The 12,542-nt window shown below is 37.9% G+C and overlaps 1 protein-coding gene across 1 annotated transcript in view; it reads left to right on the top strand.

Annotated features, from left to right (window-relative positions):
- Positions 1-12,533, top strand: part of pax4 (paired box 4) — a 28,183-nt gene extending 15,650 nt beyond the window's left edge. Inside the window, exons 4-6 of the mRNA XM_058417729.1 lie at positions 1-163; positions 611-680; positions 11,699-12,533. The exon at positions 1-163 is cut by the window's left edge and continues 53 nt beyond it. Of these exons, the coding sequence (XP_058273712.1) occupies positions 1-163; positions 611-680; positions 11,699-11,967 (502 nt within the window). The 3' untranslated portion in view covers positions 11,968-12,533. The remainder of the gene's footprint in view (positions 164-610; positions 681-11,698) is intronic.
- Positions 12,534-12,542: the final 9 nt, after the last annotated feature.

Genomic DNA, 12,542 nt, shown 5'->3' with positions numbered 1-12,542 from the left:
CTGGGTCCCTAAAGCCACAGGAGGCAGCAGACCAAGACTCCTCACACCTGATGTGGTCTCTACTATAGCACAGTACAAGCGTACCAGTCCAACACTTCCTGCATGGGAGATCCGCAAGAAGCTTTCGTCAGAGCAAGTGTGCCGTGCTGACAGAGTTCCGAGTGTGAGCCCCATGTTCTTATTATAAATTTCTAGAAATCTAATACAAACTTCTATGGATTCACTGATAAGCCCATTAAATCACCATGTAGAAAAAACACTGGTTTTCACTCCAGTCCAGCAGGCAGGAATTAAATTAGAGTTAAATCAGCATTAGTGATTTTACTGTCTGGTGTATAATGTCAGAAATCAATTGACATAAAGGAATTCTGGGATTAACAATCCATATACCAGGGAGATTCTGAAGGAATTTAGTGAGCAAGAACAATTTGTATTCTGTATACATTAAAAAGAGACTACACAAGTCCTCACCTAATGTTTGCACCTACTTTGTTTTGCTTAACATTTAATCTTTACAAAAAACACAATGTAATCTTAAATGTATGACAAATTTTGATGTCACTAAGATAATGTGAGTTTCTGAATTTCTTACTCTTCCATATTCATACAGGTGTCTTCCATTAACCGCATTCTGAAGAGGATTCAGCATGACTGGAACGGGGAAAAACACACATATGAAGGTAACAATTTCAGGACAAGTTGCAGAGTGCAAGTAACTTAAATATACATTTATACCCTTCATTTTATGAGTATATTTTTTCTTAAAATAATGTATTGCATTTCAATATTGATGTGGAATGCAGTCAGTGTTCCAGTTCATCCCAAAGGTATTCAGTGGGGTTGAGTCAGATTCAGGGCTCTGTGCAGGACACTCCAGTTCATCTACTCGAACCTTAACACAGCATGTCTTCATGGACCTCAGGGGCTTTGTGCACAGGGGCATTGTCATGCTGGAACAGGGTTTGAGTCTCTTAGTTTCAGTGAAGGGAAACTACAATGTTATTGCTTTTAAGAGACATTATATACTGGTGTGTGCTTCCAACATTGTGGCAAAAGTTAAAGTAAGAACCAGATATGGGTGTGATGGTCAGGGGTCAGCAAACTTTTAGCCATACAGTGTACATATGAACTGGAAGTGGGCATGGTCTATATTAGCAATATTTAGTTTAGTTTTGTTTTGTTCATTTATATAAAAATAAATAAATAAATAAAACATATTTCACTATACTCTGAAGATACTGTTAAACTACAGGCAAAAAAGTAATGCGTCATTCACACTTTATAATCATTGTGTTTATTTATTTGTATATTGAGTAACTATATATATTTTATATTGAGAAACTATTGTTTATAGTTGACATCAATGACTAATAATAATTTTATCAGATTGACTTTAGTTTCTATTTCAGAATTTCACTGGAGATTAAAATCTTCCATAAAGCTTGGTACACTCTGAGAGGGTCTGGGGTTCTTTAAGAAACATTTCATTAGAATGATCAAATGATTTTCTGTCAGTTTTAAAAAATGGTGTTACAAAACAATAACAACAAAAACATTAGAATTAAATGAACATTTTTTGAACATTCCAGTAGCCCTTTACACAGCACATATTCTACAAAGGCTATAGGTAGCAGCTCTTATAAATAAAAGCATTTCATGAGTTTTTAACAGAAATATAGTAGACATATGGTTTATTCTGCAGCTCAATAATGGATTGTTTATATCAGGTTACTGGATCAAACCCCTAACAAAAATCATACAAACTTTTGATTTTCATCCTATGGGACCCGGAGGAATACACCTAGCCTAAGGCTGAAAAGATTTCAAAAAAGAAACTCTAGGTAAAGTTGGTTGTGTATTTATATCAGATGCTACATAGTCAATACAAATAATACAGAATCTCACAAACGTGCCATGTTGAACTTCCAGTGACCAGTATGAGAGAGTGTGAGAGCGATAACACCAAATTTAACACACCTGCTCCCCATTCACACCTGAGACCTTGTAACACTAACGGGTCACATGACACCGGGGAGGGTAAATGGCTAATTGGGCCCAATTTGAACATTTCCACTTAGGGGTGTACTCACTTTTGTTGCAAACGGTTTAGACATTAATGGCTGTGTATTGAGTTATTTTGAGGGGACAGCAAATTTACACTGTTATACAGGCTGGACACTCACTACTTTACATTGGAGCAGAGGGGCATTTCTTCAGTGTTGTCACATGAAAAGATAAAATATTTACAAAAACATGAGGGGTGTACTCACTTTTGTGAGATACTGTACAGTCCTATAGCCCAAATATGTAGAAAAAAGGTACTCAAGGCATCTCCCTCATCATAGAACAAATGCCAGTTTTCATATAAATAATACAAACAGGGGATGGATTGTTCAGTTTTAGCCCAACATAAACACTCCCCTGCTATTTTGTAAAAATCTATATTTTCTATATAGCTTTCACACATTAAAAATATAAAAAAAAATATTAAAAAATATTATTTAATTAAGCAATATTAAATAAACTTAATCATTAAGTTCAATTCATAATTAAATAACTTAATTATTAAGAATTAAATTAAATGCATTAATAATAGTATTTAGGAATTAATTAGGAATGTATTAATCAAAAATTAAGTAATATATTTTTAAAGAAATTATTGTTCTGTCTTTGGCAAATGCTTTTCATTAGTCATTAATCATCATTCTCTTTAACACTATTTTATTCTCTCTGAAATTAGGTGCAGTATAATGAAATGCTAAAAAAAAAAAATTAATAAAAAATAATTAATAAATCTGGTAAAATATGATTAGATGACTATAATTGTAAACAGTTTCTTGGTTTGAGAAAGAAATCAGTGATTTGAAACAGAAGTCTTGCTTCCTCAATCACATTATATAGAAGATATAAAGCTTTTCAGTTTCAGAGGTTTGTCTGGATCAAGACTTAGTAAAATAATGTTCTATAATTATTTGTGAATGAAAATGCCTTCTTCCTTAAGCAGCCCATATTTTTCAGCAACCAGTAAATCATGGGAAGGAAAAAAAGTCAAACAAAATAAACAAAAAAATAGACCAAGCCCACTTCTGGTTTACAGCAGTATATGAAACAGATATTAATATCCTGAGCACTAAACAGATAAAGATAGAAATCCAAATAATGGCATTGTTTCAAATATATAATGTAATATTTTAACAATATATACTGATAAGACTGAACATTAAAAGCACTTAAAGGTGAAGTGAATAATATGTATTATCTTGTTACAATGGCAAAGGATAAGAGGTGTTTTACACAAGTACACAAAGAGTCAGTTGTTGAAGATGATGTGTTGGAAGCAGGAAAATTGGTGAGTGTTAGGATATGAGTGACTCTGGCAAGGGCCACATGGTGATAGCTAGACAACTGGGTAAGAGCATCTCCAAACATCAGATCTTTTTGCTGTTCCAAGTGTGCAGGGGTTAAAAAATTGGTTTAAAGAAGGACGACTGTTGAACAAGTGACAAGATCATGGGCTCCCAAGACTCACTGATGCATGTGGAGTGTGAAGGCTACTCCTGCAGCTCCTAAGATTAAGGAGTAGGCTGTTCCTACTGGAGCTATGTATCTGCTCATGCCGTAATCGGTACATGAGCATCAGAACTGGACCATGGAGCAATGGAAGAGAGTGGCCACATCTATAAATTGCGTTTACTTTTACATCATGTGGTCGGCCAGGTGTGTAAGCATCGCTCAACTGGGAAAGAGGTGGTACCAGGATGTGCTATGAAAGAAAGAAAGCCATAGGAGAGAGAGGCTCCAGATCTTTCACAACCATCAGCAGGATGAAACAGTTACTGAAGATGAATAAATCTTGTTGAAAGGTCTATCAATGGCCAAGGTTGAAATTTCTGTCAGAAGCAAACAGATGTTGAGCTGAAAAATGTTTCATTGCTACAGAGTACAGTGGCACCATGTTTTACACCACTCGAGACCACACTCAGGTTTGTGCACAGTGATCATAAGCTTATCATGAACAGAACAGAACTGATGATAGACAAGATAAAATTTAGGAGGCTGTCAAGAGCTGATGTGATGTGATGTGACTGTGATCAGAATTAACCTGTAATCAAATTCAAACTCATGTTAAAATGTAATCATACAGCTACCATCAACGGAGTGCTTCTGGTTCATCTCTAACAAAGATCAGCTGTTTCTTTAGGAATTTCTTGACACCTTCTTGACTTTATCTGACTGCTGAGGCCATGGTTCACAAAGACAGTACAAAGCATGTTTTTCCAAAGAGGATTTCAGTGTTGAAAGGCGTTAAGGACAGCGATACAAAAGAATTTACAAAACATACAATGTACCATGGAACACTGTGAAAGCCCTCATCCAAGTCATAAAAAGGTAGCACTGGCCAATGTCTTCATGTGATAATCTCTCAGATGGGATAGGAGGAAAGCTTTCTCTTTAAGAAAAACACAAAAAAAGTAAAAATTTGTCAAGGTCTGAGGAAGCCAAGGTAGAACATTTTGAGTAAAATTCTAAAATCTGTGTTTAGTGCAAAAACAAGACAGTTTATCACCCAAAGAACACCATACCCATGGTGAAGCATGTTGGTGGCTGTCCCACTTCAGATTGGACAAGGGGTCTACTCAAGGGGAGATCATAGACTAGTCATCACTCCAGAAAACACACATCCACTGCTCCAGAGTCCAGTGGCAGTGGGCTTTACGCCTCTCCAGCCCATGCTTGGCATTGTACATATTAATCTAAGGCTTGTGTGCAGCTGCTTGCCTTGAAGACCCATTTCATGAAGCATTGAATGCACAGATCTTACACTGATGTTGCTTCCAGAGGCAATTTGACCTCTATAGTGTGTGATGTAATGGTATGTGAATTTGTGGCTCAGAATTACCCATTCACATCCAAACATATCCTCAAAAGTAATTATCTTATACCTGTCATCAGTAAAGTATTCTTGTATTGTAGTATTCTGATCAACTTCAAATAAAGATCCCTTGAGAAGAACCAGACTCAAGAGGTGTCTATAATGAACTCAGAAACTACACTGACCTAATAGTTCCTCATAAGCCCTTGGTTGCTGTTGTAAAAGGACATTAATCAGCTACAGTTACATTATTTACTGTCCAGTGTCACCCAAATGAGAATGGGTTCCTTTCTGAGTCTGGTTCCTCTCAAGGTTTCTTCCTCATATCATCTCAGGGAGTTTTTCCTTGCCACCATCGCAGCAGGCTTCTTATTAGGGATCAAATAAAATAAGGATAAAATAGTAACTTTAATTTAAACTTTATCATTTTTTTTCCCTTCTCTGTTTCTATACTTCTGTAAAGCTGCTTTGAGACAATGTCCATTGTTAAAAGTGTTATACAATAAATTGAATTGAAATGAATTGAAAAGTAGTACTATCCACAACAGTCCCATTTGTCTCCAGGTAGTCCATGAGGGGCCTTCCTCAACAGCAGTGAACTCCATCAATTGATGAGACTCTATATTATGTATGCTTCTGATTATGTAATGGTTATGGACAACGTTTACTGTGTGCAAAGTAGACAGGGACTCCAGGCCCTGTCTCTGGATTGCTGGATTGTCACTGTCTCTGGATATGCGGAAAGAAATGAAAGCATAGGCATATATCATTAACTCCTATACATGAAAAACCACTTTCGACAACCTATGCTTGTCTAATATTAAATGTCCATCACACTGGCTCCCTGTACCCTGTGCTAGTGGAACAGCTAAAAGCCTAGCTAATTTCACTTGCCTTAAGAAAGAGGTTAGACACATGAAGTGGAGAAAAGTGGTCCTCTCGTGGGCGAGCCTTAGTATTAGCTTTGGCTTTGCAACTATGCCCCAGAGTCATTACCCCTTCACCCTGCTGTGAGGGCTCTAATGCCAGAGTTGAGGTGTTACTAACTCTGCCTAAAGCATCCAAACTTTCCCCTGTAGAGACTAAAGCCTTTAGTACCACAACTCTAATGCCATAATTTGCTCAATCAGAGAGCTAACTAAAATACATTTATCACAAGCAAAAGTACTACTGTATTAACTACGGAGGAGGAAGACTTACTGAACATTCTGCAGCTAACACACATGGCTGGTCTATGGGATATGTTGGTTAGATGGAAGCCATCTCAAGAAAAAACATCCTGCCTAAATCACCCTAAACCATATAGCAAAATGAGGAGTGTTCTGATAAGCCAAAGTAGAACTTTTAAAATTCTAAAAGATGTCTTTGGCACAAAGGCAAGAAAGTTATTATCCAAAGAACACCATACTCATAGTGAAGCATGGTGTTGGCTGCCTCATGCTATAAGGCCTTTCTTCAGTTGGGACTGGGGTTCAAGTCAGGAGGGGTCATGGACAGTAAATACCAATATATCTAGATCTAAATTCAATTGAAATTCTGTGGAATTGATTAGAAACACAAACGATCCTTTTGTAGTTGAATGAAAGTGCTGAACAAGATCTGATAATTCAACAGACTAAATAAATAAAATAAAATATTGATAATTCAATAGACTATTATCCAAAAAACCTTTTTTATCCAAAAAATGGCTCAGTGATGTATTACAAACAAAAGGTGCTTTTTAGTATTTGTATATTGTTGTATATCATATACACTATATTGCCAAAAGTATTCGCTCACCCATCCAAATAATCAGAATCAGGTGTTCCAATCACTTCCATGGCCACAGGTGTATAAAATCAAGCACCTAGGCATGCAGACTGTTTTTACAAACATTTGTGAAAGAATGGGTCGCTCTCAGGAGCTCAGTGAATTCCAGCGTGGAACTGTGACAGGATGCCACCTGTGCAACAAATCCAGTCGTGAAATTTCCTCGCTCCTAAATATTCCACAGTCAACTGTCAGCTGTATTATAAGAACGTGGAAGTGTTTGGGAACGACAGCAACTCAGCCACGAAGTGGTAGGCCACGTAAACTGACGGAGCGGGGTCAGCGGATGCTGAGGCGCATAGTGCGAAGAGGTCGCCAACTTTCTGCAGAGTCAATCGCTACAGACCTCCAAACTTCATGTGGCCTTCAGATTAGCTCAAGAACAGTGCGCAGAGAGCTTCATGGAATGGGTTTCCATGGCCGAGCAGCTGCCTCCAAGCCATACATCACCAAGTGCAATACAAAGCGTCAGATGCAGTGGTGTAAAGCACGCCGCCACTGGACTCTAGAGCAGTGGAGACGCGTTCTCTGGAGTGACGAATCGCGCTTCTCCATCTGGCAATCTGATGGACGAGTCTGGGTTTGGCGGTTGCCAGGAGAACGGTACTTGTCTGACTGCATTGTGCCAAGTGTAAAGTTTGGTGGAGGGGGGATTATGGTGTGGGGTTGTTTTTCAGGAGCTGGGCTTGGCCCCTTAGTTCCAGTGAAAGGAACTCTGAATGCTTCAGCATACCAAGACATTTTGGACAATTCCATGCTCCCAACTTTGTGGGAACAGTTTGGAGCTGGCCCCTTCCTCTTCCAACATGACTGTGCACCAGTGACCAAAGCAAGGTCCATAAAGACATGGATGACAGAATCTGGTGTGGATAAACTTGACTGGCCTGCACAGAGTCCTGACCTCAACCCGATAGAACACCTTTGGGATGAATTAGAGCGGAGACTGAGAGCCAGACCTTCTCGTCCAACATCAGTGTGTGACCTCACAAATGCGCTTCTGGAAGAATGGTCAAAAATTCCCATAAACACACTCCTAAACCTTGTGGACAGCCTTCCCAGAAGAGTTGAAGCTGTTATAGCTGCAAAGGGTGGACCGACGTCATATTGAACCCTATGGATTAGGAATGGGATGTCACTTAAGTTCATATGCGAGTCAAGGCAGGTGAGCGAATACTTTTGGCAATATAGTGTATAAGGACCTGGAGGGATAAAGAAGCATTAGCTCTACCAGAGGGCCCAAGAAGGTATTTGACCTCAATGTGTATAACAACAAGGAAATAAATGGCAGGATTCATGGCATCAATTCTCCATTAGTCCAGGAAACCGTGGAATCATGGGTGGTCAACCAAACAAAACAGAATTATGAGGAGACTTTTTTTGCCATAATATGTGAGGGATAGTGTTTATGTGACTCCAGTCCCTGCCTGCTTAGCTATTTCTTCATCAGTAAATTTCTCTGCTGCTCCTAAAACAATGATGTAAAGTAAAGTATTGGGACAGTGAGCACTGTTCGAGATATACAGACAGTAAGCATATCTCTCCTAGTCTTTATTATAGAGTGAACTGGCATATGGATGTGTCTTCTAGGGCATTTTTGACAAAAACATTTGATTATTAGTGTGTATGGCCAGCTGGATGAACCCCAATTCCATTAAAATTAAGGATAGAGTTGTCAACTAAGAGTAGTAGTTAGCCATGATACAGTCTTCCACTGTTCTAGAACAGAGCATTTTCTTATGCATGTGTCGAGTGTAAAGAGCAGAAGAAATCCATAGAATGGAAAATTGAATCATCAAACGTCTCTGGATATTTCTCTCTTATCTATATACAAATTAATCTTTTCCACTTTATAAAATTTAAACTTTGTTGAATTTACAGGGAGAAACAAAGCCATTTATAACAAAATAAAAAACTCAGACAAAGCATGTAGATCCATGTGCAGAAGGTTTAATAGCAATCCAAATATCAAGAACAGTCCATCATCTTAATTACAGAGCTGAAAGATCATTCTCAGTATGAAGTAAAGAGAAAGCCAAGCAGAGCAAGGAGCTGAAAACAGCTGATAGGCATCACATGGTATATTGCCATTAAACCTTCTTGTGTGTGTGTGTGTGTGTGTGTTTGTGTGTGTGCATACATGTATACCAGAAACTTCCAAAGAAGAGATGTAAAATGATGTATTTTCAGTAACTTCTTGTGTGCAGTCATCTTTCCCTGTAACCTTCTCACAGTAACATTCTCTGGAACATTCTGGCTGCTGGGACCTGTTTCTGAATGGCAAGAAACCATGGTGGTATTTTTACCCCCCTAATGATGCACAGGCAAAAGCAATGCCTAATTTCTGTAGCAGCAAACCTCTAAATAAACTGCATGAGAATGAGATGTTTTTAGTAGAGTTGCATGTCACTGTAGGAGCTGAGTGTCCAGATCCCATGTGAGATCCTAATATATTTCTACCAAAGCAGATTCTGAGGAACAGTTGGTCTGAGAATCAGATTGGCTGCTACAGTATTTGATTAAAATAGTACTGTATGACACTCTGTAGGCTTTCCTTCATAGAAGGCTGCAAACATCATGATTTTGATAACTGCCCAGGAGGTCTGCCCAGAATCATTTGGCTACCAACTCCCTCCACTGTTTTTGCTGCAGTGATCACTGGCTAAAAGGCAGTTTTCACCTCTCTCTTGTTCAGCATCCTGTATAGGTTGACAAGGAAGACCCTTAATGGACTAATGCACAACATCTTACACTGTTTTCTTGGGAGTTGTGATTAACAGAAGCACCTCATCGTTTTTAGACAAGGGTGACATGTTAAGTGGTGCCAAATCTCTTCATTCATTTGGGATAGCAGAGATCCTTGGGGAGGAAGCCACTGGGAGTGCTGGGGTGTGAAAGCACCAGTGGAAACCAAGATCTTGCCATAATTGGGCTACATGCCGGTCTCTGTGGCCTTGTTTAGACCACAGTTCAGTTTAGTTTAGTGTGAGGTGGTAAGGAACAGTGGTTAGATGAGGAAGGAGGAGACTGGTCAGTAGAATTAATGCTGCCATTAAGGTTCACCTTTTAGCATGACAGCGACTGAAAATATGCAGGTAAGAAAAGGCTGGAGTAGATTTGGGGATTTTCTTCTCAGGCATAAAGCCCATAGAAAATCTGTGGAGAGACCTGGACATAGCAGTTTACACACACTTACTATACAATCTAATTGCGTCTGATAGGATCTGACAGGAAAAATGGGGTAAACTTTCCAAATCCATTTGCCCAAAGCTTGTGGAGTCTTATGCAGAATGAATATGAAGTTGTAACTGCTTCCAAACATGTTTCTACAATGTACTGAATACTTATTTATCTCAATACTTATTGGAAGATTTTAGTTGCCTGAATACTGACACTGAGTAAAGAGAGAAACCGCCATGCTTGTGAAAAATGATATATGTTGAGCAGAACCTCTTGTTTGAACTGTGGGATCTACCTTTCTGATCATGCCTCTATCCAAGACGTCCTTGTGAACTCCAATAAGTTTTGGGGTCAGTGACCTAAGAGGAGTTTGTTTCCCTTGACCCACTGAATTAGCAATATTTTGAACCCTAAAGAGTCTCACACTAGCCACTGTTCATTATTGTTGTAGAGTCTGAAGTCTAGCTTGGTCTCTGAGTTTTTTATTTAAAAATTTTATTTACTTTTAAAGCAAACTCAATTCAAAAATAACTGTGTAAGGAATGTTTTGGGAGCAGATGGCAGTCTGAGATGTGACTGTAAAACCCTGTCAGGAGAGGGTCTCATGCGTGTCTCTTCATTTTATTTAAATTCCTCGATTTCAAAAAACGTATTAAATCAAAAGCATAGAAGAGTTAAAAACATTTTATATATATTTAATGTCAGTGTACCAACATTAAATACAGGTCAATTCAATTGTTTGCTGTACACAAAGACATCTGGGTTTGAGATCAAAATATGGACATGACAAGTGAGTTTAGCTTTTATTTTCTGATATTTGCAGCTCAGCATTTTTAACAAAAACATCTAGAAAACATAGAAACTTTTGTATCAGACCACCCAATTTTTAGGCAAGCAAATCTAAAGGAACAGATAAGTCTGGAAAATTAAACTAAATTACATGTAATATTTGGGTGCATACGCCTTGCTTGGAACAATTGCATCAAGTCTGCAACTTACTGATATCAATAAATTGCTGGTTTCTGTGAGGCATTTCCAGGATTTCATGCAAACAAAATCTTCCAGTAAACTTCTGGACTGCTTCTGCTGCCACCATCATGAGTTCCATCATTAACAAGGATTAGTGAACCCATTCCAGAAGCAGCCATGAAAGCCTAAATCATGATACTGTACTACCTCCACCATGTTACATCAATGAGCTTTTTTGGATCATAAGCAGATAATTTCTTCCTCCATAATTTGTGATAATTTTCCATCACTATGGTATAGCTTAATGTTGGTTGCAGAACATTTGTGGCTCTTTTCTGTCCTCTGTTCTGAGTTTTACTGCTGATAAATGGTTTGATCTTCTGATATGGTCTCTTTATTTCTGCTCTCAAAGTCTTCTTCATTTTTAGGATGAATGTTGATTCATGTTGATCCTTTTTAACTACAAATGCAGTCTTCACAGGTGAAACCCAGAGCTCAAATCAAAGCTCAGAGCTATTAAACAATCCGTCTAAAAGGATATATCTGTCAGTCTCATGTTTCAATATTTTTGGTCTTTCACCACATCTACATATAATTACCAGGAAAAAGGGATGACATTTTAACCTAATTTTGATCTACTCTTCTTATATTCATCTTTTGGTCTTCATACCAAATTTCTTCAGTCTACAGCAAAAACAATAAATTGTCTTTCCAGTAGTTTCATTGGGGACTTTATGTTGTAGGAATCTATAAGGAGCATTTTGTCTAATATATCATAGTATTGTTTTCACTCTTATATGTTTCTATAAGAGTATATATATAACAAAAGCTTTAGAGTGTCACAAATTAACTAGATGGTCTATCCCACAGGTTTGGCAGAGCCACATGCCCTGGAAAGCACACTTCCACCAAACTGGATCTCACAGAACAAGCCACCTTCAGCAGTCAGCTGTTCAAACAGCATTGGTTCATTGGTTCACCAAACAAGACTTTCTTCTCCTCTGGTTCATAATAGTGGAACCCACAGTCACTGCATCTCAAACATGACAGCTGGATTTCTATTGGCACATCATACAAACAGATCAGCTTATTCTCCAGAATGTACTGCTCATCCTTCATTCACTGGACACTGTATTTGATCGGAAGAGTTGGTACCGGACATGTTAGAGCAGTAGGTCAATTATAGAACTGGATGAGTCATTTACATGGGGAGAGTTCAGGCAGTCTTATGTAACAGCAGAGGGCAGCAGAGCAAATAAATAACAGCTACATCTCAAACTGAGTATCCAGAGTAACTGCATGGCATATACCTTATAGCTGTAAACTATCAGTTCTTGAAATGTACTCTTAACATTGGTGCTATTAGCAATAGAAACATTATGGTTTAACTGCATAAAATGACAAAATTAAAACAACAACAATGGAATTGTGGATTTATAATGGACAATGGAATTTGTGGCTTTATCTACATAAATAATAATTATATTGACATTTATATATTTAATTCCTAATTAATAGCAATATATAACATTGTCCTTTTGAGAAAGAGGAATAAGTAATTCTGAACAGAAAAAAGAATTATGGGAATTATTTTATTACAGAGTCATAAAATATAAGGAGGAAACTTCTACATAAGTAAATTTTCCACCTTATGTATTGTGGTCCTCTGAACAACCATGAACCTGATTAAGACAATGTGGTTACCAAAAATAAA

The sequence above is a fragment of the Hemibagrus wyckioides genome, linkage group LG19, assembly GCF_019097595.1.
Source record: "Hemibagrus wyckioides isolate EC202008001 linkage group LG19, SWU_Hwy_1.0, whole genome shotgun sequence".
NCBI classification, from domain to species: domain Eukaryota; kingdom Metazoa; phylum Chordata; class Actinopteri; order Siluriformes; family Bagridae; genus Hemibagrus; species Hemibagrus wyckioides.
The sequence above is the reverse complement of the archived record's forward strand: the minus strand, read 5'-3'. Positions and strand labels throughout refer to the sequence as shown.